General features: G+C 45.6%; 1 protein-coding gene across 1 annotated transcript; it reads right to left on the bottom strand.

Moving 5' to 3' along the window:
• Positions 1 to 184: 184 nt before the first annotated feature.
• kcnh6b (potassium voltage-gated channel, subfamily H (eag-related), member 6b) lies at positions 185 to 24,619 on the bottom strand (the record flags this gene model as incomplete). The annotated part of the gene is made up of 11 exons (XM_080835554.1): positions 185 to 439; positions 1,325 to 1,532; positions 1,773 to 1,935; positions 2,834 to 3,091; positions 3,317 to 3,422; positions 3,678 to 3,871; positions 4,606 to 4,858; positions 11,200 to 11,399; positions 11,665 to 12,061; positions 12,460 to 12,879; positions 24,449 to 24,619. 11 exons carry the CDS (start codon positions 24,617 to 24,619, stop codon positions 185 to 187), a joined length of 2,625 nt encoding a protein of 874 aa, XP_080691680.1.
• Between the last annotated feature and the right edge of the window lie 439 nt (positions 24,620 to 25,058).

Here is a 25,058-nt window from a genome sequence, read left to right as displayed (position 1 = left end):
TTGGACTGTGGAGTTGTTGGAGTTTGTTCCTGTGCTCTCTGTAAGAACATGCAGTCAATCAAGCCTGTTAACCCTAAAGTAGGGCACGAACCTGCGCAGTCAATCTATCCTGTTAACCCTAAAGTAGGGCACGAACCCTTTCAGGTCTTGAGAGGCTGCAGTGGCCAGTGGTCCGGTCATGTCTTTAGCTGAAGGGGAGGACAGGGTCCGACACGTGCTTCTGAATCACGGCGAGGTGCAGCGACGCATCCAAGTTCCCGGGCAACGAGGGGAAGCGCAGGGAGGCACAGAGCGATGGAACGTCCATCAGCAACGACCTCACCTTCTCCTGAGCCTGGGGGTCAGGGGGCACGCTCCCCTCCTTGTCTGGCACCACGGTGACGTGAATTGCGGTCGGGAGGGGTTTCTGGGTGATCTTGGTCTCTGGTTGGGCATCACTCTAGGGGGTGGAGAGACAGAGAGAGGAGATGAGTTCATTAAAGATGACGTTCCCATGGAGAGACAGAGAGGAGATGAGTTGATAAGTGCACACACTCCTTTTCTGCTTTGGTTCTCAATGTGGATGCACTCCGCTTACACAGTTATTTAATGAACCATGAAAGTGTGAATGAAATGTGCCCACTGTTATGTTATCCAGCTTTTAGTGTAACTGAATTGTAAACACGGAGGAACTGTGAAGGTGCAGTGTATTATTCTAACCCAATACACTTTTTGTAAAAGTTCAGCTAATTGTTCCTGACGGTCCTCTAGCTGTCCAATCTGTGTTTGTGCTCAAAAAACACTCTGATGTTAGCACATAGTCCTGGCTCTGTACATGGGGAAAGAACATAGTGGCTCGCACCAATCCATAAAATATTCCAGCCAATCAACACATTGCCTCAGGACAATAGGGTCTATGCCTCTTTTTTCTAATTCTGTGACAGAACTGTTCATGTATTCCACGTTCGGTGTGGAACCCCTGTCAGGATTTATTGCCGATTTTCCTTACAGCACTATTTTAATCCATGAAGAAAGTTTTTTTCCAGTCAAAGACGCACTACGTAAAAACGGTCTATAAAGTGTTTTAAACATCATTTCATTTTTACATTTAATCATTTAGCAGACGCTTATCCAAAGCGACTTACAAGGATATATACACTGATGGCACACTGCACATCAGGAGCAATTAGGGGTTCAGTGTCTTGCTCAAGGACGCTTCGACAGGGAATCGATAGCAACCTTCTGATTACTAGATGACTTCTCTACTTCCTGGACCACTGTCACAGTGATGCACACTAGTAATGCTAACTAGCCGCTTGTCATCAGAACCAGACATGCTCAGTACCTGTAGTGAGGAGGCCCGGCTGTCCGTGGGTCGGTTCTGGAGTGGGTACATGCCATGAAGCGCTGGCGCCTCCGGCCTGTACAGGGCGGTGGGGTTGGGGGGGTGGTTGCCATGGGAGACGGTGCTGTACGCAGGGGGCACTGGGGTCATTTGGCTCTGCAGGAGCTGCAGGATGACATTGATGTCCGCCGTCATACGAGTCTCCAGCCTGAGGAAACCCATACGAGACACAATCATTCAGTACAGATATACCTGTTCACATCCACCACACACCTGTTCGCGCACCAACCAACATACGAGACACAATCATTCAGTACAGATATACCTGTTCACATCCACCACACACCTGTTCGCGCACCAACCAACATACGAGACACAATCATTCAGTACAGCTATACCTGTTCATACACATCTGTTCATTCACACACACACACACACACACACACACCTGTTGAGCTGGCTCTGAAATATGTCGAGTCGGGCTTTTAGGTCGCAGGGCCTGTCGTGCGAGCTCTGAGGGGGATGTGCGGCCCGCACTGACGAGGACCTCCAGTGGTGCTGGGGAAACTGGGCCGAGTGATCGGGCCAGAGCTGGTACAGCCCCGGAACCGCTGGGGATTAACACAGATCCAGAACCACAGGAAAGGAGAGGAACGTTAGAGAACCACAGGAAAGGAGAGGAACGTTACAGAAACAATGATATTGTCAGGTTGTGAGAAATGGGATGGTATAGTATACACTTGACTTTAAGAAGTGCTAAAATTAATACACCATACCGCACTACAGTATTTTATAGAATTTTACAGAACAAACAAACAACTGCACCCGTGTAAGTAAGGGACAATGAACGCAGGTCATTGTCGGGAAAATAAGCCCTGACAGGGCGAACAGCACCCCGACGCGAAAAAGGGGCTTATTTTCCCGACAATGACCGGCATTCTATACATTATACTGCTTATTATACGGCTACTTGCCAACACGAAAAAATAACACTGTGTTTTTTTTTTACAGTTTATTTGTTACCATTAGTGTTAAAAAGCAGAGAAAGCAGAGCAATAGTTCGTCAAATGACGTTGAACTTCAAACATTTAACAAACATTCTTTAGAACACAGCTGCTCAACCGTCCGCTGAAACTCCATTGATAAGTTACCGGACTACTTGCGGAATGCTACGAAGTACGTGAATCAGAGGCAAAAAGGCCACTTTCCTTGACAGCGGTCATTATTGCATAGCAACGGTCCGCTATCGGTTAATAACAGACCGCAGAACGTTTGGAAGCCCCATTCATGTAAATGGAGCATTCTACAGCATTAAGAAGAGCCGTGTAATAACACATTTAATGGATGGTTACTTTATCGTGTCTCATAAAACTTCATGCTTTCCCACTCACAGTGAAAGGCATTTAGTAGGTGTTTATGTAGTGTTATGGTGTCGTGTGTTGAAAGTAACACAAAATGTTTAAGTCTGAAAACACAGCCCTAGTTATCATCATACATCTCCCGCTCTACCTGGGTGCCCCCTGTCCATGCCACTCTCGATGCCCACCGAGGCACCCCCTCCTGGGTCCACGAATCGCACCACTGTGGGGGGGAAGGCCAGGGGGTCCTCCTCGGGGGGGTAGTTCTCATTGGACGGAGACTGGGAGCAGGACGTCCCACAGCTGCACAGCTCGTCACACAGAGGGGGGGCCGAGGAGGGGCATTGGGGGCGCCTTGGAGGGCGGCATGCCTGCGTGGGGGGGTGGGAGTCATCCTGGTCCATGCCATCTGGGGAGAGAGAGAGAGAAAACAGAGTCAAATGATGGTGTGTGTGTGTGTGTTTGTGAGATATACTCCATGTATATTGTCCTTGCAGACTTCCTGAATCAAATGTTTTTACTATGTCTGGGTGGTGAGATACAAAAGAAACCAGCTGTGTGTGTGTGCTCGTGTGTGTGTGTGTGTGTGTGTGTGTGTGTGTGTGTGTGTTTGGGGGAAGGTGTTTACTCCCACCTGGCCTGTTACGCCGGTCCATTGAGTTTCTGCGGTGCCTGGTCCGGTGACCACGGTTACCACAATCTGAGTCCTCACCAGGAAGCATCTGGATCACCTGTTCCACCTGAATACACATTAGAGATCAGTCAGTCATAATGTATGTGCGTGCGTGTGTGTGTGTGTGTGTGTGTGTGTGTGTGTGTGTGTGTCTGTACACCTGCAAGGTTGCGATCCGTCCCACTTATGTGATTATAAGCTCTGTGGTCAAAACTGCATGCGTGTCCACAATGTTTGACTGAAGAGTGTGTGTGTGTGTGTGTGTGTGCGTGTGTGTGTGTGTGTGTGTGTGTGTGTGTGTGTTTGTGTGTGTGTGACTTGCATCTCTCAGGATGAAGGTGATCTCCAGGTTCCTCCAGAAGCTGTCTGCGAATGCTGGGTACATGTCCAGCACCTCCAGGAGGTCCTCCCTCTGGATGTGGTGCAGGTCACAGTAGGTGAGGGACAGCACGTCAGCGTTACTCCTGCCCGTCTCTGCATACAGGTGGATTGGCTCCCCAAATGTGTCATTCTTACCTACGCCACACACAATACTGCTTAAGTTTCACTCAATTTTAATAATGTTTATAATGTTAATACTGCTTCAGTTTCTCTTTAATAATTTGGAGTTGAATTAATATAAAATGTTGTAAATCTGCAGCATTGTAATTCGTCTGTATTGCTCAGTTATTGCTTTTTAGCTCAGTACACACTTATGGACAGGAATGTAATTCCATCATTCAACCACTAGATGGAAGCATAAGCTTTTGCAGTGTTGCATGTTGCTCATTTGCTGACAAACATAAAATCACACAAAAATGAAAATAATGTTAAAATGATAAGATGATGACTCCCCAAACGTGTCATATTTACCTACACCACACACAATACTGCTTAATTTTCACTTAAGTTTAATAATGTGAAATGAGTGAGGATAATAGAGTTAAATTAAATTCATATTTCATTTTGTAAATCTGCAGCATTGTAATTTATCTTTATTGCTCAGTTGCAGCAAGGCATTCAGGTATACACACTAATGGACAGGAATGTAATTCCATCTTTCTACCACTAGATAGAACGTAAGCTTTTGCGTGATGCTCATTTGCTGACAAACATAAAATCACACAAAAATTAAAATAATGTTAAAATAATAATTGAAAGTACTAAATAATAATTACAGCGACTAATTATGCTGACTAATGACAATAAACATGAGTGTGATGTTGAAAACGAGGACGATGATGTCAATTATGAAGAGCATGGTCTCTCACCCAGCACGGCGAGCACCTTGCCTGGGCGCGACACCTGGATGGAGCCCCGGGAGATGAAGTAGAGTGCTATGAGCATGTCGCCGTGGTGATAGAGTGTGTCGCCGGGGGGCGAGTGTATGGTCTTGAAGCGCGTGGCTAGGGCTCGCAGGCACGCCTTGCTGGCGCCGTTGAACGCCTTGCAGTTCTGCAGCAGGGAGCGGTTCAGGTGCAGACAGATGTCCGCCTGCAGACACTCAGGGAAGCCTTTCAGGACCTGAGCAGGAGGGGGAGTGTAAAAGGAATTAAGTGTTAAAGGAATTAATCATTAATAACCCTGTCTGTTTATAAGCTTAAAGCTTTGTATTAAACATTAGACACTCATGTGAAGAAACACTGAGTGGAAAACTACTGATACATGGGAATAGAAAAGTGCTGTGAATGTTTTCGTCCACGACCTTGGCGTTATCAGAGTGGCTTCATTCCATTGCTAACATGTGAGCAATAAAACGACTAAGCCAGCCAAGGGAGATCAGAGCTCTTCTAGGGACTTCCCCAAACAAGACCTCTCCTTTGACTGTCAAGGTTCATTTAAACGTTTGTTCTGCCTCACAGTGTGGTTTGTAATCTAAACTTAAATGTCTAGAAGAGGGATTTTTCCCTGACATAACTTGGTCCTTCGAGCCGGATCCCAACATATCGACGAACCGGGAGCGGGAATTCCAACGCATCGAAGACTGTGCACAGCCTCCTCACTAGGTGGTGGAGAAAAACCTGTAGAGTGAATTCTCTGCAGGTCGGTGTGGGGACGCCCGCCTCCCGGGACGAAGATTGACGGGATCCGACAAAAGAGAGCAACACACTGAGGGGTGAGTATAAGAAAGTAGTGTGCAGATAGGCTGCCGTAGGGGATCATGTTCCCTAACATTACAAGAGAATGCTAGCAAAGTACAAATAGTAAATATGGCCAGTTTCCTGTAGAGAAAGTCTAAGGAAAAGAGGGTTCGACTCCCCACTATTTGTGACTAAGAATTGTGTGTGTGTGTGTGTGTAGTAAAACAGTACAAATAGTAAATATGGCCAGTTTCCTGTAGAGAAAGTCTAAGGAAAAGAGGGTTCGACTCCCCACTATTTGTGACTAAGAATTGTGTGTGTGTGTGTGTGTAGTAAAACAGTACAAATAGTAAATATGGCCAGTTTCCTGTAGAGAAAGTCTAAGGAAAAGAGGGTTCGACTCCCCACTATTTGTGACTAAGAATTGTGTGTGTGTGTGTGTGTGTGTGTGTGTGTGTGTGTGAAGAGGTTGACTGTGAGTTAAAACAAATGAAAAGCCTGTGAGGCCGGACCTCGGTCTAGAAGCTCGCTTCCCAGGCTCTTATTTGCCCTAAGAGGACGTCACAGTACAACCCCTTATTTGCAACAAAAGTAAAATGGGCAATTCGTGCACCAAACAGACTCCTATTTTGGAGCACTTAGGCGATGTAAAATGGATGAAAGGACATCATCCAAACCACTGTAAGTGGTTAGAGCGATGGGCAAAGAAACATGGGTTTACAGGAAAATTAACCATGGCGGATTGTGATAATAAAGACAATACTGCTTAAATAAAATAATACAAGTGCATAACGATTTGAGGATGAGGAGTTTGGCCTGATCAACCAAAAGTCTCTATCCAATGATTGAAATTGCCTAATAAAGCCGCAGGGGAGAGGTTGCGGGGATAAAAATGTATGTTTTCCAACACTGGACGCATACAGAAACTGTGATGATAACGGGAGTTCGTTACATGCACTGGGGAATTTCGTTTTTAAATGTAAAGTTGTTATAAAAAAATCGTGTGATTACACTAAAATACATGCTACGCAACAAAAAGAAGACGAAGACGTGTGGGAGTTTAGAGACCGTTTTGAGAAAACTTTCAAAGCTTACAGCGGACTGAAAGACAGCACACCAGATGAAAAAGCGATCTATGACCAACAACTAAAACAGGATTTACTGCAAAGTTTTAGACCAGAGATAAAGGGTTGGATCGAAAAACATTTCGTGACGTTTAGAAGTTCTGCAATGCCTGAATTCATGGAACAGGCTAAACACGCTGAGAAAACGGCTAAAAACAAAAAGCAAGACAAAGAAAAGAAAGATTCCAAACAATTAGTGGAAGCGTTTGTACACGCAGTAAGCGCCCCTGGTCGTGGTCGAGGCAGAGGCCGAGGCCGTGGCAGAGGAAGGGGCAGAGGAGGGAGTAGAGGACGCGGGCGAGCAGGCAGCAGTGGAGGAAAAGCGCATGACCAAAGTTACCACTCTAACAAAGAGGAGAACGATCGCAACAAATGTTACAAGTGTCAAGGCTACGGCCATTGGGCTAGAGATTGCCCAACCAAAGACGATACAAGTGGGCATTACGCAGACGACGAGTACACAGAGGAATGACCTCAAATAAGCCCTGGGGAAATGAGCGACGAGAATGAGGGTCTAGATGTGTGTGAGGAATTTTTAGACTTGGCTGAAATTTGTTTAAGCGAAAAACCAGAAAAAATGGTGTTCATAAATGGAGCACCGGTGCTGTTTTTATGCGACACAGGAGCGTGTAGAACAGTAATGAAAGATGTGGAAGGCTTAACAAAGTCAACTCAAGCTATTTTTGTAAAATCTGCAAATGGCCAAACTCAAAGACAGTATTTCAGCGAACCTGTTACCGTGTCACTCGACGAAACAGGGGACACAGTGCATGCACAAGTAATCATAGCTCCAAAATGTCCGTACAACTTATTAGGCAGAGACCTAATGACCAAGCTAAAAGTGGCTATTTTCCCGAACCTACAGGGAGGTATGGAAGCTCGACAATGCGACGAAGCTGACATACATCTCCTGGAAGGGCATAACACTCCAATTTACTCCTGGGTCCTAAAACCGTCGTGTCAGGACCCTGGAAAAACGTTAGAAACAATTCTAAGAAAAACCACAGACAGAATAAACCCTCTAGCAAAAGTTTTTGACAAAAACGAGTTGAAAATAACTCTGAGAACGAACTTAGGGCCCGATCACAAGTATGACGAATATGTACAGAAATTAGGGCCCACCAGAGTGACAGTAACTTATCTGTGCTGAAAAGATAAAAACTTGCATTGTCAAGTAACATTGCCGCCCCAAGTACAGAAACTGACAGCTTGGGAGCCTCCTCCGTACATGCAGCTGTCCGCCATACCAAACGAAAAGAGGAACAACTTAGACAAAGAAGCAAAGCGAGTGAAACAAATACGAGACTGGAATCCTGAAAAGGAAGGCGTGGAGAAAAGCACCACCACAGGGTGGAGACGAGTCAATCTAAATTACGTAATAACATGCACGCCAACCGTAAATGTTTAGAAATTTTACAAACAAGACAACAACAAGCGTCACAAGCAGAAAAGAAACTATGGAAAAAACACGGCTATACAATGCAAGACAGAATCTATGTTAGTATGGAGGGAAAACCAATTCTACCAAAGTCTATGTATAAATGGGCTGCAATATTGAGCCATGGGTTGACACATGTCTCAACAGGAGGGATGTGTGGCCTGGTGCACCAATATTATACCACATATGGCTTTCACTCATACTCAAAAAAATTTGTTTGCAATGTGAAACATGCATACGGCATAACCCGAAGGGTGGGGCACGCCCTGACAAGGGACAGTTCCCCACCCCGCCTCATCCGTTTCATACTATCCACATGGATTTTATACAACTAACAAAACAACAGGGGCTAGAATACGTTTTAGTCATAATTGATGCTTTCTCAAAGTGGGTTGAACTATTGCCTTGTTCAAGCCCAGATTCAGCAACCGTTGCGAAAGCACTTTTTAGGCGAATAATACCGACGTTTGGCATACCCCGAGTAATACGAAGTGATAATGGATCGCATTTTGTAAACCAAACAATTGACAAAATAGCTCAACACCTACACAATGACCTAAAACACCACACTGCGTACCACCCCCAGTCAGCAGGGCTGGTGGAAAGGCATAATGGTACAGTGAAACTCAAACTAGTCAAAGCAATGAAAGAGACAGGATTAATGTGGCCTGAGTGCTTAGACATAGTCCAATTGAGCATGAGAATAACCCCAGTGGGACCACACAGGTTAACACCGTTTGAAGTACTGTATGGAAGGCCATATACACTGCCTGACTTTGATCAAAGCAAACATTCACCTGACGATGAGTCTTCTTTAGTGGATTACTTAAAGAAGGTGCTGCAAAGAAAAGAAGTGTTGGCTGCAAGTACTGTTCCTTCTCTCTCTGTGTCCCCACAGGCAAAGCCAGTCAGTCCAGGAGACTGGGTGTTCATAAAGGCTGTGAAACGAAAGTGCTGGAGATCCCCCCGTTGGGAAGGCCCCCACCAAGTACTCCTCACCACACCCACAGCCGTTAAAGTAAAAGGACGCTCCACGTGGGTCCATCTCTCTCACTGCAAACTACGTCCAACGCTGCAGGAGCCACTTGTGGAAACAGAGTAAGCCCGGTTACAAAGGGAGGTCACTGTTTTAGAGGTGGCTTGTCTCAACCCGGTGAAGAAAACCAACCCTGTTTTCACAACTAGGGCACCTGTGACCATGGCCAACGCAAGACTCAACAGAACCCGAGTGGGGCTTTTTAGCCTAGGAATCGTATGTATATGTGTTCTAACCTATCTCAGAATGTGTGCTCCACAACAGGAGCACCGGGACAGACGATGGATAGCGCTGACCTCGCTGAATGGCACAACAGGCACAGTCTACCATCTCAACTCCTGGTACCGTTATGTTCATGGTCTAGCAAAAGGATTGAATAGGTCTGACTGTTATGTGTGCACAAGAATGCCTGTGTCCTCCCATTACCCTAGACTCACGATAATACCGTTGTCTAAAAGACAGAGTGAGTGTGTGGCTGTTGTCTCGTCTGATGAACCCCTCTATGCAAACCTTTCTGAGGTACTAATGGCCCGAGGTAACGATACTAACAGCACTGTAGTTGCCCCTTGTGCAGAAACCCACCCACTGACGGCTGTTCCCGTAGATGGGGTGATATCACCTTACGCTGAAGTCACCCCAGGGACAGTGTTTCCTCTTTGCTTCAAAGGATTGGTTAGTGACCATACCGTAGTGATATCTCATAGGCCAAGGACAGGTGGGCGTAAGAGACGAGACATTAGGCCACATGACTCAATCTGGGGCACTGACGTGCCCGATGCTTACAAGTTGTGGGGGGATGGCACCAAAGTTACTCTGTCACTGTTTCCCTGGGCGGGGGTAGGAAAGCTCATGTTACGTATGGAAACACTCAATTACACATTTGGAACCTTTGTCAATGCCTCCATCATGGAAAATGAAGCCCAGAACAGAGAAATTGAGAGCCTTCGCTTTATGGTTTTGCAGAATCGATTTGTTCTTGATCTGGTCACTGCTCCCGCAGGAGGGGTTTGTGCCCTTATAAATGAAACTTGTTGTACATACATACCAGATGAGATTAATGCACATGCTATAACCGATGCGCTTGCTAAAATGAAACAAGTTAGTGCAGCAGAGACCCAGGACTTCGTAACCAAGCAAAGCTCAGGCTCATGGGATTGGCTGAACTGGTTCCGTTCTGGTAGCTGGCTAATCATAGTACTTAAAGCATGTACACCTTTTGTGGTGCTGTTAATTCTACTGTGTGCCTGCCTTGGTTGTTTGAAAGTCTGTGTACAGGCTCTGGTGAAACGGACCATGACTGCCATCTTCTTGGAGGAAGAAGTAGCGGCCCTCTTGGGTGACAACGACGAGGACGATGCTATTTGACGAGACAAAGGAAAATCTTCACTGAAAACTTTGTATTCTGATGTTTTGCATCTGTATGGTTATTAGTATGATTAACAGGAGGGAAATGTAAAAGGAATTAAGTGTTAAAGGAATTAATCATTAATAACCCTGTCTGTTTATAAGCTTAAAGCTTTGTATTAAACATTAGACACTCATGTGAAGAAACACTGAGTGGAAAACTACTGATACATGGGAATAGAAAAGTGCTGTGAATGTTTTCGTCCACGACCTTGGCGTTATCAGAGTGGCTTCATTCCATTGCTAACATGTGAGCAATAAAACGACTAAGCCAGCCAAGGGAGATCAGAGCTCTTCTAGGGACTTCCCCAAACAAGACCTCTCCTTTGACTGTCAAGGTTCATTTAAACGTTTGTTCTGCCTCACAGTGTGGTTTGTAATCTAAACTTAAATGTCTAGAAGAGGGATTTTTCCCTGACAGGGAGAGAAGGGCACAACTCACACTCCAGCTCGACAGTGAGATCTGGTGTCTATCTGTGTGTATGTTAACCCTAGCCTTTACATGGAGAGGAGACTGTTGTCTTTACAACAGTGTGTGTGTGTGTTTAAGTGTGTGTGTGTGCGTGTGTGTGTGCGTGTGCGTCTGCGTGTGAGTGCGTGTGTGTTTGTGTGTGTGTGTGTGTGTGTGTGTGTCTGTATGTGTGTGTGTTTGTTGAAGTGTGCGTGTGCGTGTTTGAGTGTGTGTTGAAGTGTGTGTGTGTTGAAGGGTGTGTGTGTGTGTGTGTGTGTTTGAGTGTGTGTGTGTGTGTGTGTGTGTGTTTAAGTGTGTGTGTGTTCCTCACCGCGTTCATGTCTATGCCGTTGGTGTAGGTCCATGCGTGTTGGAAGTACTCCTCCATCCTCTGCTGCAGGCAGCCGGGGATCTGGTGGAAGCGGATGAACTCTTTGACCCGCAGCATCTGGGTGTGGTAGCGAGTCATGCCGGAGTAGAGCCGCTGGATGATGGCCGACACGTTCCCAAAGATGCTGGCGTACATCAGAGCTGAGGATGAAGAGGAGGAATGGAGAGACGATGAAAGAAAAGAAAAGAGAGAAGAATAAAGAGAAGGAAATATATTTACAATTATTTGTTTGAATCTGACCCGCGGTAATTTCTCGATCCCACCCCCCCAATCTCTTTCTGCCTCCCACTTAACTCTTCACCGTCCTCTCTAAATAAAGTCCCAAAATTCAACTGAAAAAAAAACAGCTTGACATCTTTGACCCTTGGCAAGGTTCAGGAGTCAAAGGACGCAAAGGGCACTCACAGCCGATGAGCATGACGCAGATGGAGAAGATCTTCTCGGAGTTGGTGTTGGGCGAGACGTTGCCGAAGCCCACGCTGGTGAGGCTGCTGAAGGTGAAGTAGAGCGCGGACACGTACTTGTCCTTGATGGTCGGGCCCGAGGTGGGGTCGCTGTAGTTGTAGTTCTTCCCCATCTGGATGGCCAGGTTGTCCAGCCAGCCGATGGTGGTGTAGGGCCTCTCCACGTAGCCGATGGCATACCAGATGCAGGCCAGCCAATGGGCGATCAGCACGAACGTGCACATGAGCAGGAAGAGGACGGCCGCTCCGTACTCCGAGTAGCGGTCCAGCTTGCGCGCCACGCGGACCAATCGCAGCAGACGAGCCGTCTTCAGCAGACCAATCAGAGTGGTTGTTGTCTGAGGAAGTAGGGGGAATAGAGTAAGACAGGAGTTCCAGATAAGACCCTAAAAAGGGATCCAGCCAGGATCAAACTCTGGTCTGGGTTGGGTCTGAGCCAAGCCTGTGCTATTATTAGTAGTGAAGCTATCTGGGTGAGCATCATTCACTGTTGGGAGGATAGCAGCTCTTTACTTCTACCACAACCAGCAGGTCTATCTATCAAAAGGAAGGGGTCTGGTGTTTGGCAGACGCTTTTATCCAAAGTGACTTACAAAGGCTGTTTGGAGGGTAGCAACGCTAACCACTGTCTCACTAACACCCCTTGTGGTGTATATCTGAACTGCACCATCGTAGCTATGCTGCTCTGGCAGGGTAGAGAGTCTGTCTACACATGAGCAACCGTGCAGTGCCTCACCTCATCTGACCCCGACCTGAACACGAGCAGGTCAAAGGGGATGGCCGCCACCAGGTCTAGGACGAACCAGCCCTTCAGGTAGTTCACGGCGATCCGTTTGGGCTCCGTCACCACCTCGTCGTTGCGGTCCACGTAGGTGGTCCGCAGGTTGATGATGATGTCCACGATGAAGAGCACGTCCACGATGACGTCGGCCACGTTCAGCGCGTTGCACGCGTAGCTGCAGTCGCCTCCCCCCGCCTCGCGCTCGTCCAGGAGGAAGGCGGCAGAGTAGGGCGTGAAGACGGCCGTGTAGAGGACCAGGATGAGGATGACCCAGTCCCACACGGCCTTGAAGGGGCTGTAGTGGAGCATGATCCAGGGGTGCGTCTCTGTTTGCAGCTTATGCTCAGGCAGGACATCCTCTGCTAAGGACAGCACCTGTAGGGGGGTGGGGGGCAGAGAGGAGACAACCACGGTTAGAATTAGGGGTGAACTAGTCTCGCCACGCCAGTGTGTTGTAAAGGTACAGTCAGCGATTCTTGCAAAAGGTTTTTGTTATTGGAGCTCTACAGCCAATCAAGTTGCATCCCTCCCTTCCATTCTCCGGAAGCAATGAGCTGATTGGCTGGCCCGAGCCATGACGGTGCACAAACACGGGAGAAATTAGCTGAATTTGACAAAAAGTGCATTACACCTACATCACCAAGGCATGCACTCTGGAGATGACATTGCAGTAATTACATTATACATTACATTACATAATATTAATATGGACTGAATGGGAATGAATCAAGCCTGGTAGACTCCTGAGAATCTCTGACTCCTTGAATTGGTCTCGGCATGTGTGTGTGTGTGTGTGTGTGTGTGTGTGTGTGTGTGTGTGTGTATGTGTGTGTGTGTGAGTGTGTGTGTATGCATGTGTGTGTGTGTGTGTGTTTGTGAAAAAATAAATAAAACAAGAACCCTAAACAACTAGTGGTCAAATGAAGTATCGCAGTGCTCTTACAGCCCCTGACCAACGTACTTGGTCAGGGGCTGCTGTTTAGCCTAAATGATAGAAAGGATTGCTACCCTAAATTAGATATGTAGATATGTGCCTATGAACCTATCCAAAGAACAGACCAATATATAACCAATGACAAAACCATATCTGATCGGACTCGTTTGTTTTAAAGATTTCTGAACGAATGAAATGAGTGATGATTTAAGTTACTAACTAACTAACTAACTTTCAAATTAAATTGAAAATGTTAGCTTTTCAAATGTAGAAGCAATGTTTACACAAGGCTATACAACAACTAATGGACATCTGTTTTTAAATTAGAAACGGGTAATAGGCTATATGAGCACCTTAATCTGTGTACTGTGGCACCGGGACGGCTGTGGTGTTTTTCTCATCGTCAAAGGTTGCGTGTCATGGAATGTTTGGACACCACTGGCCTAGAGGATAGGGGACAGAGAGGAGGCGACTACATTAGAATTAGGGATTACCTAGTCTTGCCACACCAGTGGGTATTAAAGGCACAGTCTGCGATTCTTGCGAAAGGTTGTTGTTATTGTTGTTGTTGTCGTTAAGCTGATTGACTGGCCCGAGCCACTTTGCTTGTTCCTACAGAGCCAGGGCGGTGCACAAACATTCGAGAATTTAGCTGAATTTGACAAAAAATGCATCTCATCTAAATCTCAATAAGACATGCACTCTGGAGGTAATGCCAAGCTAATGTGTATTAACATAACGTATAGGTTTGGAGAGTGATGTGTATAAATATAACGTTTAGGTTTGGAGAGTGATGTGTATAAATATTACGTATAGGTTTGGTGAGTAATGTGTATTAACATAATGTATAGGTTTGGTGAGTAATGTGTTTTAACATAATGTATAGGTTTGGTGAGTAATGTGTATTGATTGATTTGATTGATTGATTTATTTAGGCCTCGGAAGACACATTGAGGATTAAGATCCTCATTTTCAATGGTGCCGAGGGTACAATAGCAGTTAATACATTAGGGGGAAAAAATCAAATAAATACAAAAATAAAATAAATATACATATAAAATAAATACAGTAAAATACTATGGTTGGGTCAACATTTACAATAATTGCAGGAGAAGGCAGGTGTACATATGATTACACTTGTGAATTCCCTAAGTGAAATGAATGAGCACAACCTTAATGATTTTTGGACCTCATTTCAAATGAAGGGTGCCTTAAAAAAGAAGGCTGTCTTCCCCAGTTTTGTGTTGGCATGTGGCAGATGTAATGTAAGCAAGCTTTGGGAGTGTGTACTGATGGTGTTACGGTTCTAGCTTATGAGAGAGCAGAGATATGGTGGCATTAGCCTAATGATTGTTTTATAAATTAAAATCCTCCAGTGAACCTCCCTTCTTTCAGACAGGGCTGGCCAGCCAACCTTGTTATACAACAGTGCAGTGGTGTGTGCCATAGCGGTCTCCAGTTATAAAACGTAGAGCAGAATGGTACACAGCATCCAGGGTTTTTAGGGTGTTGTGGGATGCATTCCCATAGATTACATCGCCATAATCTAAAACTGATATAAAAACATATTCAATAATACGTTTTCTGGCTGGAAAAGTAAAACAGCATCTATTTCTGTATAAAAAGCCCAATTTGATTCTTAGCTTTTTAGTGAGTTGTTTCACATTTGGTTTAAAATCAAGCTTCTCATCTACCCAAATGCCTAGGTACTTGTAGCTGGTGACCCTTTCTAGAGCGGAAACATTTGTAGAGCAGAGTTTTAAGCTGTTAAAATCAGTGCTTCGAGCTTTAGTAAAAAGTATCCATTTGGTTTTTGCACAATTAAGGACTAGCTTCAGGTCACTTAACTGCTTCTCTAGCATGTGGAAGGAGAGCTGTATTGAATTTATAGCAGAGTCAATGTTTGAGGCACTACAGTACAGAACTGTGTCATCCACATAAAGATAAACTTGACAAAGTGGAGTGAGTGTGGAGGCAATTTCATTGTTATAAATAATAAAAAGTAAAGGCCCAAGGACAGAGCCTTGGGGTACCCCCTTGTCAATACCTAAAAAAGGCGATATTATTTTGCCCACCTTTACACATTGGGAGCGACCAGTGAGATAACTTTTAAACCACTGAAGGCTCATATGGTCAAAGCCCATAAGTGACAATTTGATTAAAAGCAGGGGGTGGTCAACAGTGTCAAAGGCCTTTGAGAGGTCCACAAATAGTGCGGCACAATGTTGCTTATTGTCCAAGGCAGCAATGACATCATTCACCACAAGGGAGGCTGCAGAAATAGTGCTATGTCCGGCTCTAAAACCTGATTGAGATGGACTAAGGAAAGAGGATAGTGATAAAAATGATTTTAACTGGGAATTAATAAAGGATTCAAGAATTTTTGAGAGACATGATAGTTTTGAAATTGGCCTGTAGTTGTTTATGTTATAACGTATACATAACGTATAGGTTTGGAAATAGCAGTGGAGTAATGTAGACGAGAGGAAGGCATATGTCAATGACTTGAGCTGTCCCCTTTTCACACACACATTTATTTAGGGTAGGATGTGGAAAGAGACATGCCAACACCTTCATACGAGATTTCTTTTCCCCTTGATGAAGTGAACATGAAAATGACACACAACGTAAATGAAATTAGTTGATTAGTGATTTGCCATTGCTGTGGTTAGCTCTCTTTGGCAGAAGATTGTTGATTTCAGCCAATACATTTAGACCTCTCCCTTCAGTGATCCTAAATCAATGTTGAATGGCTGGAATGTATTGCTCAGTCTGTGCCCCTGTGTTTGTTTACCAATTACCGAATGCACACACAGAACATACCGCTGGGAGACTGTATAGCAACACCAATCTTTAAATGCACACACAGAACGGACCGTGAGCAGACTGTATAGCACACTAATCTTTAAATGCACACACAGAACGGACCGCTGGGAGACTGTATAGCAACACCAATCTTTGAGTGCACACACAGACTGGACCGCTAGCAGACTGTATAGCAACACCAATCTTTGAGTGGACACACAGAACGGACCGTGAGCAGACTGTGTAGGAACACCAATCTTTGAGTGGACACACAGAACGGACCGCTAGCAGTCTGTGAAAGAACACCAATCTTTGAGTGCACACACCGAATGGCCCGCTAGCAGACTGTGAAAGAACACCAATCTTTAAGTGCACACACAGAATGGACGGCTAGCAGAGTAAGTAGGAACACCAATCTTTGAGTGGACACACCGAATGGACCGCTGGCAGACTGTATAGCAACACCAATCTTTGAGTGGACACACAGAACGGACCGCTAGGAGACTGTAAGCAGAACCGGCTGAACTGGTTCAGTGGCACGTGTGCATAACCTGGAGTCGGAATTGGATCAGAATTGGATCAGATAGCAGACCTTTGATCATTAGTGGGTAAGCAATAGAACTTATATATTGGGATTTTATTTTATTTTATTTTATTTTATTTTATTTTATTTTATTTTATTTTATTTTATTTTATTTTATTTTATTTTATTTTATTTTATTTTATTTTATTTTATTTTATTTTATTTTATTTTATTTTATTTTAGAATTTTTTGTCAATTTTATGTCTGATATATAAGTAAATGCCTTTTATTAGGTTGTTTAGCCTTTTTCACTCTGGCAGGGGGACTGCCAATGGAAACTGCCAATGTTTATTAATATACACTGTCCCTCTTAATCAAATAAACAAACTGAAACTGAAAACTGAAACTGAAACTTCTCCTTTAAGTGGGTGTGTTGTGCTGATGTCATGGCTGAGAACACGCTCAGATAGCAGACCTCTCCTTTAAGTAGGTGTGTTGTGATGATGTGATGGCTGTGAGTGTGCACACGGTCAGATAGCCAGTGTTGGGGAGTAACAGAATACATGTACCGGCGTTACGTATTTGAATACATTTATATTATGTATCTGCGAGTTCAGGTACTTGTTAGTAACACTACTGTGGAAGCTTTTATATGTTTAAATGCTTCCAAATGGTTTTAGTTGCATGTATTCACGCTTCACTTATAAAATGCAATTCAATGTGGAGGTAATCCAAGTATTCAGAATACGTTACTAACATAAGTTAATGTAACGCAATACGTTACAGATTACATTTTTGGCTATGTATTTTGTATTCTGTAACAGAATATGTTTTGAAAGTATTCTTCCCAACACTGCAGATAGCAGACCTCTCCTTTAAGTAGGTGTGTTGTGCTGATGTGATGTCTGTGCACACGGTCAGATAGCAGCCCTCCCCTTTAAGTAGGTGTGTTGTGGTGATGTCATGGCAAAGCACACGGTCAGATAGCAGACCTCCCTTTTAAGTAGGTGTATTGCGGTGATGTCATGGCTGAGCACACGGTCAGGCAGCTGTGGCGCTGATATAGACCTGAGATGGCTACTGCAGAGCTGTGCAGAACACTGGGTCTGGGAACGCACATGTGCCACTGAGAGAGAGAGGGAGAGAGAGAGGGAGTGATAGAGGGTGAGAGAGAGGGAGAGAGAAAGGGGGACAAGAAAGGGAGAGGAACAGGGTGAGAGGGAGAGAGAGAATTGGCATTTCCCTCTGGCAGCTGAGGCGACGGTGTACTATGTTCGTGTCTCCTACACGCTCTGTGAGTGAGCATGGCCGAATCAGACTGTTTGTGTGTGTTTCTCTCTTTTTTTGTATCTGTGTGAGTGTGGGTCTGTGTCTGTCTGTGTGTGTGTGTGTCTGCGTGTGAGTGTGTGTGTGTGTGTGTGTGTGTGTGTTTGTGTGTCTGCCAGTGTGCGTGTGCGTGTTGTGGTAGCTCAAGCTGCTCTTAGGCTCCCACTTAGGTTACACAGGTTACTATAGGTGAAGAGTACTACAAGGCAGGCTCTAGGACCCTGGGGAGGTGTTCTGGGGACTAGGCAGGTCGGGCTTTCTCTAATTGGAAGCTCACCTGTAGATTATTTGACTAGTGGCTGATTAGTGCCAATCTAGTAAAACAGGAGAGAGTCAGTAAAAGAGTCAAAGAGTCAGTAAGAGCTGACTGGAAAGAGAGCGACAGAGAGAGCGAGACCGAGGGGAAGGTGCCAGTTGCACTAGGTGCAAGGGTTTCCCCCTATTTTATGTTCATTTTGACTACCCTTTTGTTGTAATGTTTGAGTAATTTACAGAGTTAATAAAAGCACATGATTTGGAATTCCCTTGTCGCGTCGTACTGAGAGCTGGGCTGCGACATATGGTGGAGAATGCGGGCAGACTGACTCATCTGAAGTGACGATATGTGGACTATGGATCCGGCGATAGAGGAGATGCTGACCACCTTCTTGCAGGGGCAGCAAAGACTGCAGAGAGCCCTGCATGAGCTCTGCAGAGCGGCATCATCCGATTCGTCTGATGTGGACCTAGATAAGGTCTTGGAGAAGCTGACCCAGGGGGCCGAGGGACTGAAGGTAACTAAAACGCTTACTGCCATGAATGAGGAAAAGCAGCGTGAAGCAGGTTACCAACCGCATGGAGCGGCTGACACTGTCCAGGCCTGAGATGCTCTACCAAAGATGGCCAGGACCAATGAGCATGTCTTCCTGGGTGAGTTCATCGATAAAGAAGATGATGATGATGGTTTCATAAATTACAATGTCAATGAAGAGTGTGAGGCTGGGGGTGGCGAGGATGCTGTTGATAAATGCTGATGCTGATGAAGCAGGTGGTGAAGATGACCATGATGAGTCGGAGGAAGAAGTCCCTCCACCTAAGAAGGCAGCTCCAGCAAGGTTCACTACAGCCAATGCCACCCCTTCAGCACCAGCAAAGGAAGTTTGTATGGTGAAGGCTAAGGAAGAGTCGGGGGAAGATGACTTCGACAGCCAAGAGGTAGATGACCAAAACGGTGATGCCTCTGGACTGAGTGGAACAGAGTTGCTGAAAGCTGAGTTGTCATCTCGGGACGCCATCATCGAGCGGCTTCGGCAGGAACTGCTGATGTCTCACCAGGTCCGTGACACCCAGTGTGCTCAACTGAACGTCCAGGAGCAGAGGGTCTGTGAGCTGCGGAGAGAGCTGCAGGAGAGCCAGCTAAAGCTGCAGAGGGAACACGGCCGCCTCCAACAGCTGCAGAGGTAGCGTGCTGCTCAGCAGAGCCAGGAGGACCAGCTCCGCTCTCAGCTAGCCGAGGCCAGAGGGCGTCTCACACTGGTGGAGGGTGAGAATGAGGCTCTCAAACGGGAGAAAGAAGTTGAGGTGGAGAGGCTCAGTGCAGAGCTTTGCTCCATGCGAGTGGCACACACTGACGCTGCAGAAACCCAGAGAAAATGCACAGATGCAGACAGAGGTCCAGGAGAGTCAAAGTGCTGTTCAGGAGGCGACAGAAGACGGGGAAGACACTGGCGTGGTCTCCAGTGCACAACAGGAGAAGACAGAGAGGGGCGAAGAGACAAACGGCAGGGTAAGTAGATGGCTCCTAAACTGCCACTCTTGTAACCTCTCTGTCGTTCTCAGACCCGGATGGGGATGGCGCTGTGGAGACCCAGATGTCCTGTCCTGCCGTGAAGACTTTTTGGTGTCATGTATCCTGCTGTGGATGTCAGGTCGGGGACGAGGGATATGTCGCATTCCCCTGGTGGCTTGGCTGCCACAACACAAAATGGCCGCCATGCTTCGACCTGGTGCACAGAGACTGAAATCTCAAAAGGAGAACGAGCGGCAGAGAGTCCACGACCGGAAGGGGGAAGGGTAGACCCCAAAGCCAGAACGAAATGGACAGACAAACTGGGAACGGACACGGAAAGACCAAAAGTTTGAGACTGGCTAAGATGGACACTTTATGTTGCATTGCAATTTAAATTGTGGTGAAATGGACATTATGTTGAATTGAAATTGTGGTGTTTCCCTGAATGTGTGTTTTTTTGGGTGACACCTGTATTTAGGTTTAAAGAAAATAATTAAAACCTTCCTTTTAGCCCCGGGAAGGGCCTAAAGTTAAGGGGGAGGGTGTGTGGTAGCCCAAGCTGCTCTTAGGCTCCCACTTAGGTTACTATAGGTGAAGAGTACTACAAGTGACTAACCTTTTGTTGTAATGTTTGAGTAATTTACAGAGTTAATAAAAGCACATGATTTGGAATTCCCTTGTCGCGTCGTACTGAGAGCTGGGCTGCGACAGTGTGCGTGTGTGTGCCTGTGTGTCTGACTCCATATACTCCAGATGACTCCAGCCCATGGTGTGTGTATGTTTTGACTACTTTGGTGTGTTTCAGAGTGTGTATGTCTGTGCATGTGTGTTCATTTGTGTGCATGTGTGTGTGTGCTACGTGCGTGCGTGCGTGTGTGTGTGTGTGTGTGTGTGTCTGCCCTGGTGGACTGTCTCTGACTCCATTGAATATATTTAGTGAAGCATGAATTTTGAGCAGTGTTGCCCAGACTGTATCGCATCAGCAAGCACATGGGGTCATTTCCAGACGCACAACCTCTGCATACTATGCCACGCCACACACACACTGAACATAATTAACCTGTACTCAAAATAATGGATTTAATGAAATACACGGACATGGATGAGGTTTCAAAGCAGGAAAGTTCCTCAGGGAAACAGATGCTGGAACTGTCCAGTTTGCAAACAGCAATGAGGTATGACTTTCCAAAACCAACCTCTTAAACCACTGTTTTTTGTAGTTTTACTTCAGAGGTTTTTGATACAATGTAAAGAAGTTTCATCTAAGTGGTTAAAAGTAAACCGAGCCCCCCAAGACACCATTTCATCATATAATATATCCCTAAAAAGACAAGACAGAATCAGCCTGTCATATTATCTTTCCCGAAACACACAAAACAGAATAAGCATGTTTCCTCTGCCTATAATGTTAGTAATGTAGATATTCAACTGTGATACTTTCACAACCATTAGACTTGAATTCACTTCAGTTAAAACATCAGTAAGGAGCTTTGGTTGAAAATTAGCAATCTAACTACTGAAAAGGCATTAGAAAACCTTACCAACACCAACAACGGCACAGTTGTCTAGCAATCTAACTACTGAAAAGGCATTAGAAAACCTTACCAACACCAACAACGGCACAGTTGTCTAGCAATCTAACTACTGAAAAGGCATTAGAAAACCTTACCAACACCAACAACGGCACAGTTGTCTAGCAATCTAACTACTGAAAAGGCATTAGAAAACCTTACCAACACCAACAACGGCACAGTTGTCTAGCTATCTAACTACTGAAAAGGCATGCAAAAATCTTACAAACACTAACAACAGTGAAGCTGGCACTGAAAAAGGCTTGCTAACATGTTAAGTCATGTATTTTGGGAATCTAGTTGGCAACAACGTGCTTTTTTAACATTTCCGCACGGTCGGCCCGACCAGGACAACAGAACTCCATAGTTGGAGCAACAGGGGTGTCCTTCACATGAAAATTAATCTGAAGATGATACCAGAACTAGGTGATGATAGAACCAGGCTTGTTAAAAGAAGTCTCTTTAAATTACCTCAGTTTTCACTCATCCATCAATCAATAGACATGATAAAAAAAAAATACTAAATAAATGAATAATTCTAAACACACTGAACGCTTTGTGATAAACAAGATCCCCCAGTCAGATCCGATCTGGCAATAACGCTCCGGAAAACGGCCACTGACCGACATACTGATGAGACGGAACTCTGTCCTGCGATGGAGATCGTCACTGTGGTGATGTTCAGCATCGGTCCAGCACCTGCTTCCGCCGATTGTGTTTAATCCGTCAGTGTAGTTTATTTACCTCACGCCAATGCAGTCAAAAATGAGTTTAAACTGGGCAGCAGTGGTGAGAGAGACAGAGAGAGACAGAGAGAGAGAGAGACAGACAGACAGACAGAGAGAGAGAGTGAAAGAGAAAGACAAAACGAGATTGGAGATAGACACAGAGAGAAATCGAAAGGTCCGGTAGAGATTGAGATAGAGAGAGGAAGCGAGCGACAAAGATGGGGAGAGGAAGAGAACGTTTCCTCACAATCCCTTTAAATCTTGTTCCAGATTAGACTCTTTTTCAATTTCCCCAAACTCATGGACTTCAGATTCACCAGGAAACAACATTCACACACAACAAACAACCCCCCACGATGCACACACACACACATACACATATACACACATTCAGACACACAGTGGCGAGATACATCGTCCAAAACCGCAATGGGCAGCACCTGAACTGCTCATTGCAAAGTTGAGCGAGTGTGAGTAAGTGTTCAAGAGTGTGTGTGTGTGTGTGTGTGTGCATTGTTTGTGCATTTGTGCATTGTTTGTGTGTGTGTGTACGTGCATCGGATATGTGTGTACGTGCATCGGGTATGTGTTTGTGTGTGTGTGTGTGTGTGTGTGTGTGTGTGTGTGTGTGTGTGTGTGTGTGTGTGTGTGTGTGTGTGTGTGTGTGTGTGTGTCTGTGTTTGTGTGTGTGTGTACGTGCATCGGATATGTATGTACGTGTATCGGTATGTGTGTGTGTGTGTGTGTGTGTGTGTGTGTGTGTGTGTGTGTGTGTGTGTGTGTGTGTGTGTGTGTACGTACTCGCATTGTGAGTGTGTGTGTATATGTGTGCATGTGTATACGTATGTGTGCATGCATCGTGTATGTGCATGTGTAAATGTGTGCTTGGAATTGTGTGTGTGTGCATGGATCGGGTGTATGTACTATGTGTGTGTGTGTGTGTGTGTGTGTGTGTGTGTGTGTGGGTGTCTGACACACAGATACTTCACACCATGTTGTGACTGCGGCGAGAGTAAGACCTGAGCCAGAGTCAGACGCCCTCAACACTGAGTGAACCCAGCAGCATGACAGGCTGGCGGAGACAGACATTGGCCCCTAGTTTGCCAGAATACTGCTCATCATTACATTAAGTGCAGCTGAATGCACTAAGCACTGAAGCACTGGGTGGAATGGAAAATAGTGTGGGTAGAATTGAGAATTGTATGAGACATGGAGAATAGTAGGGGACATGGAGAATAGTAGGGGACATGGAGAATAGTATGGGTAGAATGGAGAAAAGAATGGGTAGAATAAGGAATAGTAATGTAGAATAGTACGGGAAATAGGAGAGAGCAAGAGATAGGGCACAACGTATGACTACGAGGACAATGTGGAATGAGGCACAAAACTAATTAAAGAGTTCAAGTTGATGTCAAAGGCAACATGATGGGGGAGGGTGGTAATTATCATGAACACTGTTGTTCCACTGTCCTGATTTAACTCATCTAAATAACACACACACACACACACACACACACAAATACACACACTCACAAATAACACACATGCATGCGTGCACACACGTACACACACACACACACACACACACACACACTAATAACACACACGCACGCGCACACACACACACACAAATGAACAAGAGAGGGGAGGCACAACATACAGCGACACACACTCACACACACACATACCCATACAATTACCCAATGTCAGTCGGCCAGGGCAGCAGTGCCCGGGGCTGCTGTGTGTATAAATGTGATCCGTGGAGCGATGGAACCGATTTTCCTGTGCCCCCCTGGACCCCTTCACCAGTGCCCTAATGATGTTTCCGCGAAAAGCCCCGCCACACTGCGCCCCACGTGCCAACGATAGCACCCGGGCATCAATAATCTGCCCCGCTCCACTCTCCCTCACCCTCTACAACAAGGGGAGCGGAAGGGGATACATAATTTCATTGACAAAAAAAGAGCATCATATCTGCTCCTCTAGTTTGTTTTAAATAGCAGTGTGTGTTTGTGCGTGTGTGTGTGTGTAGGTGCGTGCAGGATTTTTTTGTCAATCAATTATTATTATTTTGTTCTTTTGTATTGAATTGGTTATAGGACTAATCAATGAACAGTTTTATTAATCAGTTATTGGTATTTAGTACTCTTTGCAGGTGTTCCCCACACCCCTACATGTGTAACCTTCTCTGTTAGGTTCTCTGAATATTCCTTCATATTGGTAATTTAGTACCTGCGTGGAGTTTTTTGTGAGGTTCTCTGAACGTTCCTCCACATTGGTTTTTAGTACCTGCGTGACCTTCTCTGTTAGGTTCTCCGATCGCTCCTTCACAGCGGTGGGGGTGAGGAGCTGGAGGGGGGTGCTGGTGGCGGTCTCGGGCGTGGCGGGGTGGGCGCCCCGGCCCGAGTGGCACAGGTTGAGCGCCCGCAGGGGGAACCAGCGAGAGCCGGAGCACTTCATGAGGGTCAGAATCCAAAGAGGAACTCAGAGAACCGGACTGCAGGTCTGTGGAAGATGAGAGCAGGGTTTCCGACCGAGGGGGAATGAAGGACATCAGCAGAGAACGAGGGATGCAGAGGGGAGGAGAGGAGAGAGAGATTACAAGAGAGAAAAGATGAAGGAGTGTTGGTGAGATTTCTCGACATGACATCAGTATGATCATATTTATGGACCATTTTAAACTGTCTGTTAGCTTCTAATGAACGGAATACACACCTGAATGGAACAGTGTGTGTGTGTGTGTGGGTGGGTATGTGAGTGTGTATGTGTGTGTGAGTGGGGGGGGGGCGTGTGTGTGTGTGGGCGTGGGCGTGTGTGTGAGAGAAAGAGATGTTGAATGACTGATGGACAGCTTTACTGCTGGCGTGACACACATCGTTCCCTGGCATCCCCAACTTCC

Source organism: Sprattus sprattus (genome assembly GCF_963457725.1).
Source record: "Sprattus sprattus genome assembly, chromosome: 3".
NCBI classification, from domain to species: domain Eukaryota; kingdom Metazoa; phylum Chordata; class Actinopteri; order Clupeiformes; family Clupeidae; genus Sprattus; species Sprattus sprattus.
The sequence above is the reverse complement of the archived record's forward strand: the minus strand, read 5'-3'. Positions and strand labels throughout refer to the sequence as shown.